Source organism: Siphateles boraxobius, unplaced genomic scaffold (genome assembly GCF_051911475.1).
Source record: "Siphateles boraxobius isolate OS27281-9 unplaced genomic scaffold, OSU_SipBor_1 8, whole genome shotgun sequence".
NCBI lineage: Eukaryota > Metazoa > Chordata > Actinopteri > Cypriniformes > Leuciscidae > Siphateles > Siphateles boraxobius.
The window spans coordinates 40272700-40296478 of record NW_027509208.1 but is presented as its reverse complement, the minus strand read 5'-3'; the positions used below and the strand labels follow the sequence as shown (position 1 = coordinate 40296478).

Genomic DNA, 23779 nt, shown 5'->3' with positions numbered 1-23779 from the left:
TTTAACTACTCTTTATTTCTAACTAATCTTTCTTTCTAACTAATCTTTCTTTCTAACTAATCTTTATTTCTAACTAATCTTTCTTTCTTTCCAACTAATCTTTCTTTCTTTCCTTTTAACTAATCTTTATTTCTAACTAATCTTTCTTTCTAACTAATCTTTCTTTCTTTCTTTCTTTCTTTCTTTCTAACTAATCTTTCTTTCTAATTAATCTTTCTTTTTAACTAATCTTTCTTTCTAACTAATCTTTCTTTATTTCTAACTAATCTTTCTTTCTTACTAATCTTTCTTTCTTACTAATCTTTCTTTCTTTCAAACTAATCTTTCTTTCTTTCAAACTAATCTTTCTTTCTTTCAAACTAATCTTTCTTTCTTTCATTCTTTCTTTCTAACGTATCTTTCTTTCTTTCTAAATAATATTTCTTTATTTCTAACTATTCTTCTTTCTTTCTTTCTTTCTTTCTTTCTCACTAATCTCTTTTTTTCTTTCTGGCTAATATTTTTCTTTCTACTTAATCTTTTTTTCTTTCTTTCTAACTAATCCTTCTTCTAATCTGCCTTTCTTTTATTCTTTCTTTCTTTTTTCTAATCTTTCTATCCATCTATCCAACTAAAACTATTTCAAACTGAAAACCTTTCAACTTTAAGCTTTTAAAACTACTTCAAACTTTCTAGCTATGCTTTTTCAAGCCAACTTAAAATTTATCTCGACAAACTTTTTTTTCTAGTTATTATTATTCTTCTTACTAAAATGTACAACTCTATCTCCTAGAGCTTTAACTCTACATACTCCAAACTCGGCTCAGACTCTTTCTGACGCGGTGTGCTATATCTTTTCTAACTGATTGGACATTCAGTTTTTCAGTCTTTCTTTCTAACTATTCTTTCTTTCTTTCTTTCTGACTATTCTTTCTTTCTTTCTTCCTTTCTAACTAATCTTTCTTTTTTCAAACTTTAAACTATTTCACACTTTAAACTACGTTAAACTTCAAACTACTTTAAACTTCTTCAAACTTTCGACAAACTTTTCTAGTTTTACAAACAAACTTTAAAATCTAGTTTTAAAAAAAAGTAATTACTTCACGACTGCTAAAAAGTGCTTTCTATATAGTATGAAAGTAATCCGGACGTACTGCATTCGCCATGTTGTCATTATCATGAGTACTGAGTACTATGAGTACTGTTAATTCGGATTAATTAATGTTAATTTTTTTTGCCTACTATATAGTAGGGAAGTATGCGATTTCAGATGCAGCCACTGTCAATTCTGCAACTAGCTTCAACATTGCTGATGATTAACATGCAGAAATGTTTGGACCAATGAGATTTCACCGAGGGCGGAGCCACCCAGCATGATAATTTCACAAAAACATTCTTCTGATGATTAGGACATGGTAAGAATGCATGTACAATACAATAATACTGTACAATACAGTGATAATAGATCATGTGCAATACTTTCATTTCTCTTATATTTCTACAAATTTCGCTTCCTTTTAGGCAAAAAAATAGTGATATGCAGCAAAATAATTCACAGTTGTATGAGCAAAAAAGACTTAATGAAGAGATTTGACTCGGAAATTTGAGACACGCTTACAAAAAGACCTTTTTCAACAAAGTGGCAAAGAAAAAGAAACTAGAGAAGAAAAACAGGCGTGTAGAAAAGAGTGAATGTTTATTCAGGCGCCCGTATACGTTCCTGATGCAATCCATATTTGGTGGACACGCAATGGATTTTGGGATATTAAAGATCTGAACCGGAAGAGAAGAGCTGCCGAGGAGAAGTTCCTCTTTCTGGGGTTCGAGGTCAGGAAAATGAGCTTGACTGGAAGATCTTCTCTGTCCACAGTGAGTAAATCAAGCGTCAGTTCTGATGAAGACTAACACTCGTCCCATCTGAGGTGATGATGGTTCTGGAGTGAGAGGACAGAGAAACTCAGGATGATTGTGACATCAGGATGGTGCATTCTGGGATATGGAGCAGTTGGTGAGGCTCTAGTCTTCCCGACACATGGGTATATTGACGAAGGTGAAGACGTTGTATTCGATCATGATGGAGAAACAGAGGAAGATGGCGTACAGCACCAGCACATAAACACCCAGCTTAAAGTCCAACTTCCAGCCGTTTAGGTGGATCCCGAGAATCTGCGGGTGAAGAAGATGAAGAAAACAACAACATACGGGAGGGAGTCCATTTGTGAAACTCAGGACTCATTTGAAGTCTATAAGTCAATACATAAAGTCGGGATATCAATTATGAAATGTGTAACCAAAGCTAAATAGATCAAGGTTTTTCATTACCAAACATTATGCTAATAAAAAATGAATACAGTATCATCAATCACTTTGCATAACATAAAACTTTTTAATTTCATTGTAATTTCTATATTATCAAGTGCTAAATTGAATTGTATAGTGTGAATGTGTTTTTACAGATTTTTAAAAATGTATTTTAAAAAATCTTCCATTTGATTTTAGATACATTCAGCAAGTAAAAACTTTAAGCAATTGTCAATCATTTCACAATAACATTAGAAATAACTTTGATTTTATTGTCATTTCTATACTATTAATTGCTAAATTAAATTTTATAGTTCGATTGTATGTTTATATTAAAGTATTTTTTCATTATTTGATTTATTTAAAAGAAATAACCATTTGATTATTAAAATTTTCACCAAAAAAATCAGTTTAAGCAATTGTCAATCACTTCGCAACATTTATTTAAAAATAAATCAACCATTTGATGAACAAAATATTCATTAAAGGAGCATTGCGTAAGTTCTGAAATTTCTAACCGTTACTGACACCAGTGGCCGTTAGAGAAACTGCAGCCAGTCTCATGCTCGTTCTCGGTGCGCACGCTCGTACGAGCTCGACCACAGCAACCAGAGAGTTGCCGCAGCAACCACAAACGGCTCATCGAGATTCACCAGCATGTTTACAGAGGTAAGAAAAGTTGCAGTACTGTAAGGTTATTGTTTGACAGACCATATTTTAGTAAAATGTTGCAGTGCTACTTTATATTATCAACTGAAGTCTACTTCTAAAAGTTTTGTAACACTACACTGTCTGTAACACACACTCCCGACACTCACAGACCTCTTATTTTGACTATTGTAGAGTAACGCTAAATTACATAACTGAGTTGAAGACGTTATGCTTATTTTTAGTTACTATTGTAGTTGTACTACTATACTATTTGTAGAATAGCAATAACGTTATGGTAAGGTAAAGGAACTCCAACCTTGATGTATGAACTTGTCATACTTTATTTTCATTCAGAATACCACATGAACTTTTGCTCTAAAAACACTTGTCATTGTCATCCGTGGGTGCCTGGATTGTGCTGGAGGCTAGTCGCTTCTTTCCGTCCGCAGAGTCCATTTGAAACACTAACGTCACTGCTAGCGATTGCCGCTGCGTACTAATGGCTGCCGTACGGATGCAAGCCCAAGTATCAAGCAGCGGCAAAACGCCAGAAACCAATCAGAATAAAGACGTCCTTTACTCTGGCTGATTCCGGAGAAACATACGATGTGAACTTTCGTTCCTACCAAAACATTAGTTGCGAGAACATGGAGGAGAAGCTGATAATCGCTGTTGCTGGGTTTCCTATCATATATGATATGACGTTGTTTGCTTACAGGGACCAGTTACAAAAGAACGAGGCATGGGATACGCTCGTTTTAAGCGGGAATGCAATTCATTTGCTCACGGTGACAACGATTTGACCAATTGCACTAATGCAAATAATAGCCTAATGCAAATAATAATAATAATAATAGCTAATTATTTTTTTTCCCAGACCAAATGTGACCAAAACGGTTATAAAAATGCTGTCATAATAAAAGGTTGCTTCAATGTATTGCTTGTTTTTTCTGTTTATTACATTTCATGTTGTGACACTTCTCTTCTCCCTGCTACGTCAGAGCGTCCAACGAGCTTCCCCGTGCTTTTTGACAAGCGTCCTTGACAGAGCGGCCAGAGCTTCTTTGACGCTCAAGTCGGCGGCGGTGTGAACGTACAGTTAAAGATTCTTTTAAGTAAAAAGCTACACATAGCCCCTTAAGTTAAAACCGACAATGCATTATTCCGATTAAACAATTGTCAATCGCTTTGCAGTAACATTAGAAATAACTTTTTAATGTCATTGTCATTTCTACATTATCAAGTGCTAAATTGAATTGTATAGTGTGAATGTGAGTTTTTATTGATAGATTTTTTTTGTTTGATTTATTTAAAACAATCAACCATTTGACTATTCAAACATTCAGTAAAAATACAACATTCAGTTTAAGCAATTGTCAATCACTTCACAATAATATTAGAAATAACCTTAATTGTTACTGTTTTAAATGTATTGTTATTTAAATGTTATTGTACTACTATTAGCAAGTGCTAAATTAAACCGTTTAAATTGATCTGTTTTTGACTTTTTATTATTTGATTTATTTATCAAGATGTTTATAATCTTTCTCAATATCTTTTTTGCAAATGACTACCGAGAGGCACAAATGGTTCTCAACGGTGTAAAATGCAGGTTAAAAATACATACCGTTTTTAATAATCATAACTGATACAGTACCAGCAGTAACAGGGATGTGTATTTCACTATGAAGAGAGAATCTGTACTGACAGATTTCCAGCAAATTACACCCGTCATTTTGAAATCTTTTCAGCAGAATTGACAGAGTCAGGAACGTGCGGATTTACTCACGGTGAGAGCGACAGATCCCAGTAGAAGCACCACAGAGTATACGAGTCCTCGACTGTTTATCATCACCTGTACAGAGGACCAAACAACATCATCAGTGCATTACACCACTGCAGTCGTGTTTCACACAGAAGCTTGATCTCGGTTCACACAGAAGAGGTTTTGCCAAGGCTCGATGTGCTTACAACTGATCCGTAATTGACTGCCATGGTCTGCAGTGCCCAGGGAACACCGAGTCCCACCAGAATATCAAACACGTTACTGCCGATAGTGTTGGACACGGCCATGTCTCCCAGACCTGCAGAAACAGAAGAACAAGCAATGTCAACTCCTCTCCAAAAGATTCAGAGCTCACATTTCTTTGTATCGGTGCGATGTATGTAATGCAAACTTTCAGAGTGGTTGCATATTCATTTGCATGGCTGATGGAGAGTAGCAATGTAAAAACAAGTCAGCAGAAAAACTAACAAGAAAACGTGACTTACAGAGTAAAACTGCAAAAGTGAATATAGCAAAAGAGTAATAAGCAACATAAAACAATAAATTTAAAAAAATCAAGTCAAAAAGTATGTTAATTACACGTTTTTCTAAAGCAATGCAAAACTCCAAAACAGCAGAAAAAAGTTGCCAAAACAGAACATTTTAGCAAAATTAAAGCAAATATAGAATATATAAAATAGAATAAAGTATTTAGCTCAAAACAGTGACTAAAACAAATAAAATAATAATAATAACAATAATAATACATTATTTTATTATTATTATTATTATTTATAATAATACTTATTTATTATTAATTATTTATTAAAAGATTTAGTTTGAGCATCCTGCTAGAAAAAACATTGACTCAAAAACATAATAATACATTATTATTAATTATTATTATTACTAATGTTTATTATTAATTATAATACATACATACATATTTATTATTCATTATGTTATTAAATAAACAAGTATTAGTCAAATGCTTGTTAATTTTCTTTAATCATCCTGCAAGAAAAACAAATAAAATAAATTATTATTATAATTATAATCTATAATAATAAATATGTATTAATTATTTTATTAAATCCTATTTGTCTGAGCATCCTGCTAGAGAAAACATTGACTCAAAAACGTTCATAATAATAATAATAACATTATTATTATTAATTATTATTACTGATGTTTAATATTAATTAGAATAAAATACATATTTATTATTAATCATTAATTATTGTATTAAATAAAAAGCATTTAGTCAAATGCTGCTGTTCATCATTGTCATCCCTATCAAAACATTACTAAACATTGGCTCAAAAACACTGACTATAAAAATTCCATTTTGTGCCAGAAATTACACATTTAACCTTTAACTTTTAGATACATACATATAAACTTCAAAGCAGTATGAGCTTCAATATTTTTCGAGTGCACAGGATTGTGGGTAACATCAACTGTTCTCTGATGCACTTCTACATTGGACAGATGGCACTGAGATGCAGCCCATGTGATTGATAGAGACACAGGAACAGGAAATCACATGATCGGATCCTGCGCTCCGATATGTGAAACATTCAGTATTTCCATCCTGCCGCAGTTTTATTGATCAGCCAGTAGCTGTCGAGATCAGAACGGCACGATCGATCTACCTTGACGAGCCACGATCAGACTGGCGATACAGTCCGGGACGCTTGTGCCCGCGGCCAGAAACGTGATGCCCATGATGACATCAGGAATGCCGAGTGTGTATCCGATGATCGTCACCTGAGAGACAGTGTGGGGAGGGGGGGGTTGATAAAACTAGAAAGACAAATCAAAGAGAAAGAGAGAGAGAGAGAGAGATACGTATCGCGCATACCATCCACACCATAAAGTAGGAAAAGACTGCGATCCAGACGGTGGAGAGGAGGAAGGATAGCATGAAGTATTTCTCCCAGCGAGACTTGGCACAGTTCGGGATGGTGAAGAACAGGATCAACAATAACGGCCAAGAGATCAGCCATTTAGTCGTGTTCACGCAGCCGCCTGAAACACACACACAACTAACATATTGAAGTATAAACACATTTTCTGTTCTCGTTTACAATCAGATACAAAGCTTGATACTGTTTACCGAGCTTCAGTTGTGTTTAACCAAAACTATTCCTTTAAAATGCTCATATATGCTGATAAAATGAACCATTATGAGATACATTTCTTTTTTTACTTTTTGACGTGAAAAGTAATAAGCAACTTAAAAAATAAAGAAAGAGTAACAAAAAGTGTCAACTACATTTTTAAATAGTGATGTAAAATTATAAATGTAACTGGTGAAAAAGTACCTTTGATGGATGGATGGATTAATGGATGAATGGATGGATAAATGGGTGGATGGATGTATGGATTGGATTGGATTGATGGATGGATAAATGGATGGATGGATGGATGGATAGATGGATAAATGGATGGATGGATGGATGGATGGATGGATTGGATTGGATTGGATTGATGTATGGATAAATGGATGGATGGATAGATGATAAATGGATGGATGAATGGATGGATAGATGGATAAATGGATGGATGGATGGATGGATGGATTGGATTGGATTGATGGATGGATAAATGGATGGATAGATAGATAGATAGATAGATAGATAGATAGATAGATAGATAGATAGATAGATAGATAGATAGATAGATAGATAGATAGATAGATAGATAGACTTACAGGAGGATAGATAGATAGATAGATAGATAGATAGATAGATAGATAGATAGATAGATAGATAGATAGATAGATAGATAGATAGATAGATAGATAGATAGATAGATAGATAGATAGATAGATAGATAGATATGGATGATGGATGGGTGGGTGGATGATGGATGGATGGATGGATGGATGGATGGATGGATAGATGGATGATGGATGGATGGATGATGGATGGATGGATAGATGGATGGATGGATGGATGGATGGATGGATAGATGGATGATAGATGGATGGATGGATGGATGGATGGATAGATAGATCACCTGGAAATCTGAATGGAGAGGTGAGTTCACTCTCTTTCTCTTCATTGGTTTTGTCTTCTGGTATGTTTCCATTCTCGATGTCGGGCTTGCCGTCCACCACAGCCGTCTCCACTCCATTGGCTGACTGGACCAACCTCTGACGCTACACACACACACACACACACACACACACACACACACACACACACACACACACACACACACACACACACACGTTGAGTTTCCAAGTTTTATGGGGACTTTCCATAGACAATGGTTTTTAAACTGTTTATGTTTTTGTACTCTCAAAGTTTATATGTGAATATAAGCCTAAATTCAATCTGTTCATGATATAAAGTGATCAAGTCTCTTCAGAAGAAATTTACTAAACCGCTCAATTCATATGAATTACTTTTACGATCTCTTTATGAGCTTTTTGAAGTGTCAAAGTGGTAGTTGTGTAGCTGTCAATGGAGGGACAGAAAACTCTCAGATTTCATCATAAAGATCTTCATTTGTGTTCCTGAAGATGAACGAAAGTCTTACGGGTTTGGAACGACATGAGGGAGAGTAATTAATGATTTTGAAATTAAACTAATGTAATTAATGGAAAAAAATTTAAAGAAAATGGAATTAATTAATTTTTAGGTAAAGCTCGAAGAAATGTCTAGATATCTTTTTAACTTTTTAAGATTTTATATTTCTTTGTCAATAAAGCAAAAAATTAAATATAATTAAATAATAATTATAAAATATAAAAACATTTAAATGAATTTATTTTGGGGTCATTTCTTGCTAAGTTTTGTAAGAATCACCCTTTCATATATTTAATGCAGCTGCTAATATTTTATACTTTTATTATATTTTATTAATGTTCTAATGTTTCTGCTGTACCTCAGTTATGATGAGCCGGCTGGCCATGCGCAGGCGAGTCTTGGGGCCGAAGTGGTTGGTGACCATGACTCGCAGACCCGCTTCAGGGAAACGGTAATTGGGAGGGCTGGCGTTGATGATTTCATCAACCATTACCACCGAACCTCGACTGTAGATCTTACTGGACTTGACTTGAGAAAGCCAATCAAATATATATATATAAAAAAACACACAGAGAAAATTATGACGGATATTCTTTCTTGATATTCTAAAATAGCGTGTTTCAGCACTTATGAAACATTTCCTCTGCTATCTATTAGATGCATCAGAAAAAGAGTGTGCAGAGAGGTTTAGTAAGACTAAACAGACAGGTAAGGGTTAAACGTGAAGATACTGATGCCAGAAACTAACTCTGGCGGAAAGTGAAGAGACAGAAGTGATAGTTACTGTACCTCTCAGAAGCAGAAAGATGCAAAAGTGCTGAGAGCTCAAGAGCTGGAACACAAACCCCTCTCGTCTCTACTTTAATACTGAAGCAGGAGAACATTTCTCTCACTGAGACAACAGACAAATTCAGTCATGCTTTTCATGTACAATAAATAAGAAAGTCTCAGATCAAGATGTCCAAGAAATCTATTTGTAAAATACACCAGTGTTTAAATGTCATTTTTGTTTTCATTTTGCTTTCGTATGTTGATATTTTCTTGATATTTAACAACCTAAACTAACTTTGTCAAAACAGGTCAAATTATAATGATCTGATATTTTTAAAAATCAGAATCTTACTGGCAAAAATGGCAATAAAAAAATTAGATAACTAATAATACAAGATTATGCTTAATTGCTTAAGATTTTTTTTTATAATAAAGAATTGTATTTCTTCATTATGCAATTTATCTATTAATCTATGTACCTATGTATCTATGTATCTATCTATCTATCTATCTATCTATCTATCTATCTATCTATCTATCTATCTATCTATCTATCTATCCATCCATCCATCCATCCATCCATCCATCCATCCATCCATCCATCCATCCATCCATCCATCTATCTATCTATCTATCTATCTATCTATCTATCTATCTATCTATCTATCTATATATATATATATGTCACGATTTGGTCTTGTCTCTGTCACGTTTTGGTTTGTTCATGTCATGTTCCATGTCTGTCATGTGATTCCCTGTTAGTCATGTGATCCTGCCATGTGTTCCCTTGTCTGATGTGTCATGTTGTCATTGGTTCATTGTTCACAGGTGTCCCTTGGCTGGTCATTACTCTTGTGTGTATTTAAACCCTCATGTTTGCCATGTGTCTTTGTCAAGTATTGTGTTACCGGTAACTACTGTATGTAAGTCTATGTTCTGTTCCTGTCTTGATTTTGGGTTTTCAGCCATGTTTTTGTTTGATGTTTTTTTTTTTTAAATTTAATAAACTGCACTTGGGTTCTACAACTTGCCTCCAGTGAAATCTATATGAATCTATATGAAAATAATTACATAAATTTTTAGAATATAATATGTAATTCAGTAATTGAAAACATTAATCAAGTCACAATGTATGAAATGCATTTTTTTTAAAAATAAAATAAAAAAGGAGTTACCCCAGACACCCCAGAAAGATTATAATCTTTATTTTCAGATGTCTGTAGCATAACTGACTGTGTTTAGTACTTGCAGAACTGAGAAATTCAAGTAAAGTCACTGTCTTCTTCTACAGTATCACATGTTCTACTGTTTTCTACTGTGTTTGTTCACAAACTGAGGACAGATGATCTCACGCTTGAACTCTAGGTGACAAGGGAATGGAATTATGAAGTATGACTATATTAAATCTGAATCTTTAAAGCCTGCCTGTCTGTTTAGTCTTACCTGGACCCAGCAGCGGGACAGACGCATCATCCCATTTACAGTCTAAACTGTGTTTACCGTCCTCCAGTTCACTGCCGGCCGCTGCGTTTCCATTGGCAACATTCTTATTGCTCCGTCTGCTGAAAAACTTCTGCAAGCTGGAATTAAATCTAATAGAGACACAGATCCAAAACAAAAGAGGCTTGATTAAGAGCGTCCACAGGTTATATAACACAATGAGAGTTTTCTTCCCGAGTGCCAACTTTTACAGCTCTGGTATGACCAGAATTAAAAACATCATGATAATTAACCACTATATATAATATTTTTTTATTATTATTATATTCGATACACTACTAAAGTTTGGGGTCGGTAAGATTGTTTCTGGAAGAAGTCTCTTCTGCTCACCGAGGCTGCATTAATTTGTTCAAAAAAATACAGTGGAAAACTATTTGAATATGTTTTAAAATGTAATTTATTCCTGTGATCAAAGCTGAATTATTTTCAGCATCATTACTCCAGTCTTCAGTGTCACATGATCCATCAGAAATCAGTATAATATGATTTGCTAATCAAGAAACATTTCTGATTATTATCAATGTTAAAAACAGTTGTGCTGCTTCATATTTCTCCGAAAACTGTGTTCATTTTTTTTTCGGCATTCTTTTATGAATAGATGGTTCAAAAGAACAGCATTTATTTGAAATAGTAAATTTTAGTAGAAATAAATAAATGTTTTACTATCACTTTTGAATATTTTAATGTGTCCTTCCTAAAGTACCGGTACAAAAAAATGACTGACCCAAGGCCTTTGAACATGAATCACAATATTTTGTGTGTGTGTACGATATGCCTGTGAAGAATACTCACTTCATGATGAGGATATATACAACATACATGAGCACCAGCACCAGACTCTCCCACCTAAAACACACAAGACAGATTTATACAATCAAAACCAGACGTCAGATTGTACAAAATTCAGAAAAGAGACGAAAACAAAGAGACTCACCACACAATCTTTCCATCATAGATGAACTGATTGAATTCAAACAAAAAGATAATCAGTGCAGTTACAGTCTAGTTCCAAAAGCTAAATAAACTAATATTCAATATAAAAAAATAACATATATCCCATATTATTAGATACTTTAGTGCAGATGTTCCTATGGAGGAAGATACTGTATAATGATTAAAATCACAAAATGGCCTTAAACAATTACTAATTAAACTGCTTCAGAGAAAAGCACAGCAATGTGTTCATTTACAGTTATGATTCACAGTAAATGCTACTCTGCAAGTGATTTCTCTAATAATTTGCATTTGGGAACGCTACATACGCCAACCCTCTTCCCAAATCCTTAATGAGAAACGTTTAGAAATCTGTTGTTGTCAACAAAGAGAAGAGTTAGTTCTCCCTGCAGGTTTACGCCAAAATAATGGTTTAATGTTTGAACTCAAAGTAATTAAGACAACCTAATTGTAATTTTACTGTTGTTCTGTAAAATAAAATAATGATACTAATAATTATTGTTGTTACTGATAATAACAACAATTCTATTAATACTTTTATTACAACATATGTAGTATAATAATATATTTTTTAAATACTTTTTTGAAATATAAATACTTTTTTTAAAATAATTCTATGTATTGTTGCAATTGTAATCTATTAAAATAAACATGTATTAATAATAATAATTGGCCATTGGGTCAGATTTTGCTCTTTTTTCGTCTTTAGCTAATCACATGCCTGAAGCCTGCATTACAGGATGATGTTGTTACAGTGTGTTTCATTTGAGACTCACCACAATCAGAGCAACTACAGACAATATGTAGAAGAAAGAATCACGGAAAACAGCCCACCAGGTCAGTAAGACCACCTACACACATCAACACACACTACTGTTAAACCAATAAATCAATACACAAAGCTAGAGAACAATGAACAGTGTGCACTGAATATGACCTGCGATTTACAAAAAGAAAAAAAACAACAACAATGTTAAACAATATGAAATGATAAATGGTTCAATATATAAATGTCATGCAGCAAATGCCTCCAGTTATTATCTCAGAAATAAAAACAAATGCATTTTTAATCATATTTTGTACTAAAACCTTTTGGAAATCCAGTAAGAACAATAAATATGAGCCAAGAAAAATCTAAGTTAAATTAGAAAAATGCAGCTGAGCAAGAGAAAAAATCATTCTGGAAATAGAAGGTCAAGTTGAGTGTATTATATAATGAGATACAGTATTCAACGCGGCACATTTTGGCAAACGCATTGAACCTGACCAAAACAAAAAACAAAAAAAAAACAAAGTTTACTCTTTTGTATCCCTCAATTGTTCTTTCAAGCACTTTTATAAAAGAACCATCATCTTATCAAGAACCATTTTATGGTTTTTGAGGTTCTTTGGACTTTAAGTCTATTACTCATATCAGTGTTTTGGTGCCGAGTTCTTTAATGCACCCTTATGTAGATGTTTTTCTTATTTTGAAATGTTTTGAATTATTGCTGAATTCACAGCTACTGTTGGAGAAGAAGCACACACACACACACATACACACCTGCCCGGCAAAAATCCCACAAACTCCTATGATGCAGAGGATATTGAAGACGGCAGAACCGACGATAGTTCCAACTCCAACATCCCCGTGAGTGATGAAGACCCCTGAAAACACAAACGTTTAACACAGAAAGTGCACAAATAAACTGAACACAAATAAACTCAGGAGGAACACTGCAAAAAATGACGTTCTTCCTTTCCAGGACAAATAATAACAATTCTTAAAAGACGATAGATTTACTTGACAAGCAAAATTATTTTTTCAAGAAAGTCTTGTTTTCGGAAAAGCTTTGCAAAGTTTCCAAGCACAAAGTCCCTCCAGCAGGAGTTATTCTCTATATCAGTGTCATTGTTTCTGAACTCCTGAAACGCCTCCATTGTAGTCTTGAGTTTCTTCCGGGAACAAACACGTCACAATATTCCTCGTTTAAGGTGAGACACGGCAAGCGAAAACAGCGTTTTGTTTTTTTTCACTGGTCAATTTTGAGATTTTGGGATATTTGTCTTCAATAACATGTCTTCTTTCAGAATTGTGGTGAAAAAAAGTCAGAAATACACATTTAGGTCTTTATTTTATTACACTTTTTCTGTTTGCATCTGTAGATTTCTCATAAATTCAACAAAAGTTGTGGTTGTAGAACCTCCCGCTGCTCCGCGAGCGCTGTCTGCACAATGTCATCACACACACCGTTAGAAATCTCTCTCTCTCTCCTGAACAATGCTGTCGGATCCAAATATGGTCATTTCCTTTTTATCAGCAACCAATCAAAAGGGGGGATTTAACTCTAAATGCGCAATCTCATTTTACAATATAAATCTTGAAAGCCCGTTTTCTCAAAATGACTTTGCTCTCATAATCCCAGTCCAAAATCTCCACTTCAGTATCACCTATATACACCAAACTTTCCATTCTTGTACATAGTTACATTATGAAGACATTTACTGAGGGATTTGTAAATGTATTATTCCTAGCCTGGTTTATATAACATTTTATTCCAAAAAACATGGTGAAAATCAATCAAAATGCTATTGACAGTATATTCTGATTTACAGGATAACAAAAGATATCCATAAATATTTTTTCCCCATCTAATATGTGAACGCAATGAAAAAAGAATTCTGAACCTGGCTTTATCCAATACTCACATTTCGTTTTTAAAAATATATGCAAATTAGCGCATATTTAATTAGATAATGGATAATTTTCATATTTAAACATTAAAACTTGTAATCATTTTTTTCTCATCTTAATGAAGGTAATCAACTGGGAAAGTTTCATGGTGATATCTGCATTTCCCAAACACACTCGAAGCGCTTGACCAATCACAACACACTAATCCAGCCGACCAATCAGAGCACAGTGTGCTTTTCAGAAGGAGGGGCTTCATAGAGACAGGAACTAAACAGAGCGTTTCTAGCTATGTTTCCATCACCCTGTTTTTATGAGCATATTGAAGTGTCGCATCAGAAAGAAGTGATGGAAATGGCAAATTAAAAAAAAATCCCTTAATTCGCAAAAGTTTTATGCTCACTTGAGGTGGTCTTTGCCTTGTGCAAAAACCAGTTAATGCAAATAATGGGAGATGGAAACGCGTTTGCCGAATAAATTCTGACGTAGCGCACATTAAACCCATGTGACTGACGAGCTGTTTCCTCATGATGGGAATTCTGGCTCTTTTCAGGGAACCGAACCGGATCATTTGGTTCAGCTCAGTAATAAGAGTATAGGCTTGCGTGTGTTACTCATCTTGTTTTCTGACCCAATATTAAGGATGATCTTTTGGTCATACTGTTTGACACCATAGAAACCTTGAAAAGATTTGCTTCATGTTTGGATAGAAACCCAGCTACTGACAGACTGGGAAGAGAGGAGCTCCAACAATGGAGAATTATGGGGGAAATTGTGTTTTTGAACATTCAAACATGAAAACCTGTTCTAGTAGAGCCTAAAAACAAAATCAAGACTCTGTAAAGAGCATAATAGATTCCAAGAAAAAATATCTGCCAGTGGTCTCAGAAAAAATATTTTAATTCAAAGGCAAAACAAGATTATTTTTCTGACTCCATGGGCTGATTTTTGTCTTTTTTTGTCTTTTTTTTCTTGTTTTGACCAAAAACTCTCTTCATTTTGATACAGGTAGACATAATCTAAAGTCATGTTGCTTGTCAGGTAAATTGATCTTGATTGAAGAATGTTTAGATATTTGTATTGGAAAACAAGACAAAAACACTGAGGAATAAAAAATGTTTTGCAGTGAGCAATGTGTGATGATTGTGACTGTGTGACTTTACCTATAACAGATGCGAAGAGTTCTGGCGCTGAGCTCCCGGCCGCCATGAACGTGGCACCAGCCACATCCTCGCTCAGATTCAGCTTCTGCACAACACAAGAACAGCAGACGCTTCACATCCAACAAAGCCTTTGGCACAAACCCCTCTCAAAACTGGAGCGGTGTGTTTTATGAGCTTCTGAAAGCCTCCAAGTGGGTCAGAGGAAGAACAGTGCGGATTCTGCTCTCATTGTATCGAGGTATTACTCAGATGAAGGGGAAATTCATTGGGATCGTTTCTGTAGAGTTCTGAACAATCCTACCTCGCAGATTTTCTCAAGAGACATCACAAAGTAGTCGTCGCACACGATCGCCAGAGCCAGGAACATGTAGAGAGCCTGTAGGAAGACAACAGAAGATCTATGGTCAGACTAAGAAATGTTTTTAATATCTCACTTATTTCTCCAAGATAATAATTAGATAAATTCTGATGTGAAAAAGACAGACTCTTCAGAGCTTCAAAAGAGATTGCAAAGAGGTCTTAAAGCAGCACTATGCAGTTTTTTTAGCTTAACTGAACAGCTTCGGAGTTATTGGAATGGTTATATGACTCTTTTCGGGTTGAATGGTGGTCGTTCTGTGAGTGGAAAAAACGCAATTGCAACTTTTGGCCGGCCTTAGCGTCAGGAAACATCGCGTGATTTCAGCTCTCGCGATGTAACGAATTGCTTTACGGCACTGCACACATTACACGCATACACGCCCCCATCCAGGATCCGGCTAGCTATAAGAATAACTATCGTCATGGCTAAAGGCTGATTTATACTTCTGCGTCGGACCTACGCCGGAGCCGCTACGCTATACACTACACGTTGGTTTTCATTTATACTTCTGCGTCGTTGTCCGCGTTGACACGCAATTACACATGCAGAGGGAACATGTGAAGCCCGAGGGAGGGGTTCTAGCAGACCAATCACAGCGCTTGCGTCCGCGTAGAATTGACACGTTGTTACATTTTTGGAGAGGTGCACGTCAGGGTACGCCGAAGGGTACGCATGCTACGCACAGCCTACGGCGTTGCTACGGCGTAAAGCCCAATTTATACTTCTGCGTCGGACATATGCCGGACCCTCTACGCCGTAGACTAAACATTGGTTTTAATTGATACTTCTGCGTCATTGTCCGCTTTGACGCACGCAGAGGGAGCATGTGAAACCCGTGGGAGCGGTTTGAGCAGACCAATCACAGCGCTTGCGTCCACGTAGTATTGACGCCTTGTTACATTTTTGGAGAGGTGCACGTCAGGGTACGCCGAAGGGTACGCGCGCTACACACAGCCTACGGCGTAGCTACGGCGTAAGTTCGACGCAGAAGTATAAATTGGGCTTAAGTTCGACGCAGAAGTATAAATTGGGCTTAAGCCGGCATAAAAGAAGCAGAAAGCTAGGAAACCATTGTCGGAGGAACAGAGAAAGAGGAAACGGCAGACTGACCGAGCGAGGAGTCAGACACGAGTAAACATCGGACCTGCGTTTTCAGAATGGCGAAAAAAAACGAAGAAAGCGCGGTCGGAAGAGTCTAGAAAAAGGTAACGAGAATCTGACAGCGCGAGGAACCGGACAAGAGTCCCACTCAGTCAGGCTTTCATTGTTAAAGTTGATTCCTGCGATTATCATGAGAACAGTTGTCAATATCTCACATAATTATCAGGACATAAATAAGCCTACACGTTGTAAATAGTGTAAATGAGCGCAATTTCCAAACTATTATGATAAATTGCAATAATCATGTCTAACAACATCATAACGGACATTGTTACAAAATAATGCGACGGACATGATGTAACTTTATTGATGTCATCTGGCATTTAGGCTCAGGTAAGCCTAACGCGGTAGGCTACTTTATTATTATAAAGTGCAGAGGCCATGAGTGCAGATACGCTCTGCGCGAGTTGTATTTACGACAGTAACGTTAAATACAAGTACTCTACAACAACTCTAGGGGTCGCTGTTTGACAAAAAACGGAAATCCTACATAGTGCCGCTTTAAACTGAGCTCAGATTTGACAAATCAAATGATCAGAGCTATGCTGTCAACATTCATTTTATACTTCTGTAATTACCTGAGCTAAAACACTCTTTGCAAGTATGTGAATGCTAATGCTATTAACTATGCAAGTTCGATTTTGTGCCTAAGTGTCAAACTTAAGTGCAATACATTACATTACATCTACATTTAATCATTTAGCAGACACTTTTATCCAAAGCAAGTTAAAAATGAGGAACATCACATTTGTAATTTGTACTGCATCTTTCAGCATACCTTCTGATATCAATGCATGTTTTTCGAGATAAAACTTGTATTAAAGTGGAAGAAAAGACTCCGCTTGAACTGAGGCACTCGACAGCGATCTGTCACGTGACGTCACATTTAAGAGCGTCGAAACGCCATTGTTTGAATTTCGTGATAAAATGGACAGAATTGGAAAGCTGATAGGCCTTCTTTCGTATCTTATGGAAAGTAACAAAGCTCGCCTCTTTGCGATTATTGCATGCAATTAATATTTGGTGTAGCAAAACTAGATTTACAAGGTAAAATAGTTTTAACCTGCTTCAATACCGTTGTTTTAAACTGTTAATGCGTTATTGTCACGATAACTTTCCCTAAATTCAACACGAGAGATTTTCATCACACAGTAGGAGTTGCAGTCTGAACGCGTTTTTCCGCACACTTTTGATTGACTGAATATAATAGTGAAAATAATTGCTTTTATCGGCAGATATTATTGGCTAATACATCGGTGCATCTCTACTAATATCAATGAGCCTATGTTTCACGGTTGCAATTCTGTACTTCAACTATTGACCCAATGTGTCTATTTTCATGTCTGTGAAATAGAGAACCATGAGAGCAAACCTCTGAGCAATGAAACCTTCCTCTGAGGAGGCACACAAAACTGTTCACCTGCTGTTTATCATCTCTGTCAGGTCTTTCCTCCACTGAACCCGTTTCTCCTGTGAATGCACAATGTGTCCTTGCGCTCCTGCTGCACACCTCTGGATTCCCATCTGTATTCACTGCAAACCCTTTCCTCGGCAAGCTTATGAGCCACCCACCCAATAAAAGCTTCTATTTATACACATTTTGAAGCCAAATTAAATGCAAGCTAATACTATGATGACCTTCAGACAGCATAATATCATACTCTTCTGTTATAATGGTTATTTAGACTAAAACATCACAGTTTGCTTTTTCCACCTCTATAATCAAACATGCTCTTTTTAACTGGCCAAAAGTGATGTCCAGCCTAGGGAAATTGGTATCTTCACCCTTTATTCAAATATTATAAAAAAATGTTTTTAAAGATTTTGTAAGCATATTGTGTAGTTGTGATCATAATTATGGGGTGAGAATTGGGGTTGGCCAAATAATTTTGTCAGAGAATATATTTAAACCAAGTTTAGTGTTTTGCTCTTCCCTCGTCTTTAAAATATTTTTAAGAAAATATCAAATATATTTTGATGGTTTAATTGAACTTAGGGTCATTAAAAACAAGCAACAGTTTTGGCAACTACTGATTTGACTGACAAAGGGTTTTTAAGACTGACAAAAGTTACATTTTATTCCTGATTTTTTGGTAAATTTAAGGTGAACAGGGTAAATTTTTTAATTAATAGACACTTTTTTGAAATGTTTCATTTAATATGCCAATGATACATTGTCTAATTAATTATGTGCTAGTTTGCATAAAACTCCAGATCAGAAATCTGAACATTTGGTTTAAAATTTCAAAAGTTTCATTTTGTTGACATTAAAGGTTTTTACAGAAGTGGATTTTGGATCTATTTCTATAACTCTCTATTATTATAGAAAATACTGTCAACAGCCAGAAAAAAATACGTGTTCACCATATGTTTTAGAAAGCATCATTTTCAAAAATTCAGGCGAACGATATATGAAGAAATCCTGCTGTAAAAACCTTCAGAAGATAAAGTTTGGTGTATTTAAATCTGCAGAAGAAGAGATTTCTGAAGAGAAAAAAACATGGTTCTCTTACGAGAGGTTCTCTCGTATTGCGTAAGTTGCTTACGCTACGGGTAAAGTCATGTTTTCTCGAGATATTGAAGCCAAAAATTATCCTTAATTTTGCATTTATTGTCAATTCAGTGCAGAAGCCAGCAGACTTAGAGCAGGCCATCTTGCGTGCTCATTGGCTGCCATGCGGCAACTGCTGCAGCCTACCACTGAGCCTCGCGCGTGACGACACGTCCAATGAGGGGTGGCTTAGCGTATAAAAGACAGGCTCAAAGGCTGCATCACTGATTTCATCATCTTTAGCAAAGCTCTCCGCATCGCTGGACTTTGAGAGAAGCCTCCCGCCGTCAAAACTAGCGACCAGCACGCAGAGGAAAACGCCTGAAGAAGCCGGCCGTCTTCGCCACCTTCAGCCTTCCGTGCCTGCTACGCCATCAGGCGTTGAGTATCCTTTTGTCCTTGCTTCCGTGAGGGTTCGCCCTCCGACCCTCACTCTCTCTAAAAAGAGCGCAAGTGCGGCCCTGCACAGTGGCTGAGACCGCCATGTGATTTGCGCTCTCTGCCTGGGCCCAAACCACGCAGCCCTCGCCCTGGATTTGGGCGGCTGCGAGCATTGTGAAGCGCTTCCGTCGTCGACCCTGAGGGCTCTACTCGAAGCCTTCACCTCGGACACTGTCACTCTGTCCTCTGAACCGCGCAAGAAGAAGCGCCGTGCGCAGAGGATACCGGAGCCTGAGGCCACAGTGAAGTGCTCGCCGGATTGCATCCCGCCAGCCTCACTCTCTCCTTCTCTGCTCCTCCCGGACGCGCAGCTGCCGGCTTCGGCCCTCACTGCCGCCGCCTCAGGGGACGAAGCTGAAGGAGCGTACCCAGGTGACAGCTGTTCCATCCTGGCATCGGACAGCGAGGAGTGGTCGAGTTCTCATCACTCCGCCTCCTCCTCGATCTAGGAATCCAGCAGGACTCGGGCTGCGGGTTCGGGCTCTTTCTCTCCGGTCTCTCTGTAACCACAGGTAATCAAAAGGATCAGGGAAACGCGCCACTCGGTTCTCCTTATAGCCCCGCGCTGGGAGAATCAAATCTGGTTCCTGGAGTTGATGCAGCTGTCCCACACAGCCCCTTGGCCGATTCCGGTGAGGAGAGATCTCCTCTCTCAAGCCCGCGGCTCAATCTGGCATCCCCATCCAGAGCGCTGGTCTCTGCACGTATGGTTAATCAACGGATACCCGTTGTCCTGCAAGAAGGAGTGATGAACACGATTACGCAATCCAGAGCTCCCTCTACGAGGCGGCTTTACGCGTCTAAATGGTTGGTGTTCTCTAAACGGTGTGCTGATAGAGATCTAGACCCACGAACGTGTGGGGTCCCGTGGTTGTTTGACTTCCTTCAAGAGCTGTTGGATAAGGGCAGGTCCCCATCCACGCTTAAAGTTTATGTGGCGGCCGTTGCAGCATTCGCTGAGTCGACGCGCGGTCAGTCAGTGGGAAGAAACGAGCTCGTCATCCGCTTCCTTAGAGCAGCCAGAAGGATGAATCCCCCGCGACCCCCGTCGGTTCCCATATGGGATCTTTCTTTGGTCCTGGAGGCCCTGAAAGCTTTCCACTTTGAACCGATAGACTCCGTGGACCTTAAGTACCTCTCGCTCGTCAGTCAAACGTGTGGGGGATTTACACGCGCTATCTGTTAGCGCTGCGTTCTTGAGTTCGGGCCAAATGACTCTAAAGTCATCTTTAAGCCAAGACATGGTTATGTCCCTAAAGTATTGGGCACCCCCTTCAGAGCGCAGGTTATTTCTCTTTCGGCTCTGCCAGCATCCGATAGTGAGAGTGATGTTACTCTCCAGATGGATAGTGGAAGCTATCTCATCCGCTTATAAGTCTAAAGGTCTGCAATGCCCCTTGGGCATCAGGGCGCATTCCACCAGAGGCGTGGCCTCGTCATGGGCTTGGTCCAGTGGAATTTCCATTCAAGACATTTGTGAGGCGGCAGGCTGGGCCTCTCCGTCCACATTTGTTAGGTTTTATAACCTGGAAGTTCCCGCCTTGCAGGCTAGACTTCTGTCAGTGTGAGCGGTATGTATATCCTGCCCAGATTTATCATGCGCAGACTACTCTCACGTGACGATTAGCTCTCCTGGTTGAGCTGCACTATATGGTGAATAGTTATATGGACCGGTGACGTCGCTCTGTATACCCTGTATGTGCTTATAAACATGTGCTGGCCCGCTTGCTGGCCACCTGTTTCCCACTTATCAATGTTCCCCGGGAATCCCTGGCACACATGAAGTGGAGGCTGGGCGTGCACGGCGTTGACAATGGGTTCCCATAGCGTAAGCAACTTACGCAATACGAGAGAACCTCTCGTAAGGGAACGTACTCGGTTACATACGTAACCTCGGTTCTCTCCAGAAGAGCGAACGAGTATTGCGTAACCCGACCGTGCAGGCGCCACGAGCGATTTTCGCTTCAGGTGATGCAGCCTTCGAGCCTGTCTTTTATACGCAAAGCGTCCTCATTGGACGTGTCGTCACGCGCAAGGCTCAGTGGTAGGCTGCAGCAGTTGCCGCACGGCAGCCAATGAGCACGCAAGATGGCCTGCTCTAAGTCTGCTGGCTGCTGCACTGCGTTGACAATAAATGCAAAATTAAGGATGATTTTTGGCTTCAATATCTCGAGAAAGATGACTTTACCCGTAGCGTAAGCAACTTATGCAATACTCGTTCCCTCTTCTAGAGAGAACCAAGGTTACGTATGTAACCGAGTACGTTTTCAAGATAGGCTATGTATTATAATTGAAATCTATATTGAAGTGTAATAAAATAACAGAAATGCACATTTTTGTATATTTTCTTTGTACTAGTCTTCAAGAAGTCATGTAAGCTAAATAGCCTAACATCTCAGAATTGATCAGTGCATGAAAAAACAGGGCTACAGACTAGGCTACAGTAAATAAGCCATGAGAAGAAACATAAACAACAATGAAACTCACTAACATCCATCAGATGTATTTTCACACGCATTTTACTGACTGTTTAGTCATAAAAAGCATTAATCCCTTGATGAGAAATTATTTCACAGTAGCACAAAGCATAAATTATAGTTCAGCATTCCGGACAGACATTTCTATGATCAACTCCCGCCACAGGGGGCGCTAAAGAATAACAGAAATCCCACAGCTGAGCCTGTGCGTGTGCGTGATGCCAAACGTTAGAGTGTTACATAACACGGCAGATTTTAATTGTGCTGCTCATGGGTGATGAAGTTAAATCTAGTCATATTACCAGTAGATGAACCCACACAGCAAGATCCAGCTGAAAACAGCAAAGAGCTCCACGCTATTAAATCACGACAGTCTTTTTAACTGTCTTATTCTTGTGCTTTTGTGGCGTGTAACTCTTGTAGCAATCTCTCTAGATCCAAAACAAATTTCTGCTTGGGGAGATAAATAAAGATACTTTTGACTTTGATCATTACCATGCCAATTTCTCTTCTTTATTCCTTTACAAAACTTTAAAAAAAAAAAAAAAAAGACTAGTCGGTTGGTGTTCTGAGGAAAGAGAGAGTCAAACAGATTTTCTTACCGCTATAATATGTAGCAGTACAGCACCGCTCTTGCGTTCGGCATTGGTGAAAACATCATCTGGAAATTCACGGATGGCTGTAAAAAACAAAAAACACACATTTACATTCATGCATTTTATCCAAAGCAAATTATGGTTCGAATGAAACAGTTTCAGAACATTTTGAGAGTCAAAATGTTGTGGAGTTGCTGTGCATTTGCTGGGGTTTTCTGGTCAATGTTTCAGAAATCAGTTTTATAAAGAGAATTTGACGTGTACCACAATTCAGAACAACATATCTGACCCTCATCTTTTATCTAACAAACCGTGAGGAATTAATAACTTATTCATGAATGTTGGTGATGCATAAACAGAGGAGAGATTTCCAGCTCACAGACGGACTGGAGAAAGAAGACAGATAACAAATGACTAACTCAGAGACGAGATAGAAAAATGGGCTCGAAGGTTTTTTGCATTCAGGCTGTTTTGAAAGGCCACTTTTGATGGCATGTGTGCATGAGTTTGAGTTTGTCCCCTTCACAACATCTTTTTTTCTCAGATGTTTTCCAAACATATCATTGATGAGGTTATAGAAATGATTCCTTCAGTCTGAGCTGTAAGTGCAAATGTGAGAGAGAGAGTGTGTGTGTGTGTGTGTGTGTGTGTGTGTGTGTGTGTGTGTGTGTGTGTGTGTGTGTGTGTGTGTGTGTGTGTGTGTGTGTGTGTGTGCGTGCGTGCGTGCGTGCGTGCGTGCGTGCGTGCGTGCGTGTGTGTGTGTGTGTGTGTGTGTGTGTGTGTGTGTGTGTGTGTGTGTGTGTGTGTGTGCGTGCGTGCCTGTGTGTGTGTTTATACTCAAGCGGGGAAGACAGACAGAATATCAGGGATTGAGTAGCGCACTGCTACACAGACTACA

At 37.8% G+C, this 23779-nt stretch overlaps 1 protein-coding gene across 2 annotated transcripts in view; it reads right to left on the bottom strand.

The window, feature by feature from the left end:
- Positions 1–499: 499 nt before the first annotated feature.
- Positions 500–23779, bottom strand: part of slc24a4b (solute carrier family 24 member 4b) — a 68836-nt gene continuing 45556 nt past the window's right edge. Inside the window, exons 3-17 of one of the 2 annotated variants that reach the window (XM_077219516.1) lie at positions 22888–22964; positions 15596–15670; positions 15295–15379; positions 13004–13107; positions 12237–12311; positions 11441–11466; positions 11299–11352; positions 10507–10598; positions 8594–8763; positions 7721–7862; positions 6561–6727; positions 6352–6466; positions 4903–5015; positions 4721–4786; positions 500–2145 (exon numbers count right to left, since the gene is read on the bottom strand). In XM_077219516.1, the coding sequence (XP_077075631.1) occupies positions 1996–2145; positions 4721–4786; positions 4903–5015; positions 6352–6466; positions 6561–6727; positions 7721–7862; positions 8594–8763; positions 10507–10598; positions 11299–11352; positions 11441–11466; positions 12237–12311; positions 13004–13107; positions 15295–15379; positions 15596–15670; positions 22888–22964 (1511 nt within the window). In that variant the 3' untranslated portion in view covers positions 500–1995. Of the gene's footprint in view, positions 2146–4720; positions 4787–4902; positions 5016–6351; positions 6467–6560; positions 6728–7720; positions 7863–8593; positions 8764–10449; positions 10599–11298; positions 11353–11440; positions 11467–12236; positions 12312–13003; positions 13108–15294; positions 15380–15595; positions 15671–22887; positions 22965–23779 lie in introns of both variants that reach the window. The other variant, XM_077219515.1, reaches the window with a different exon arrangement.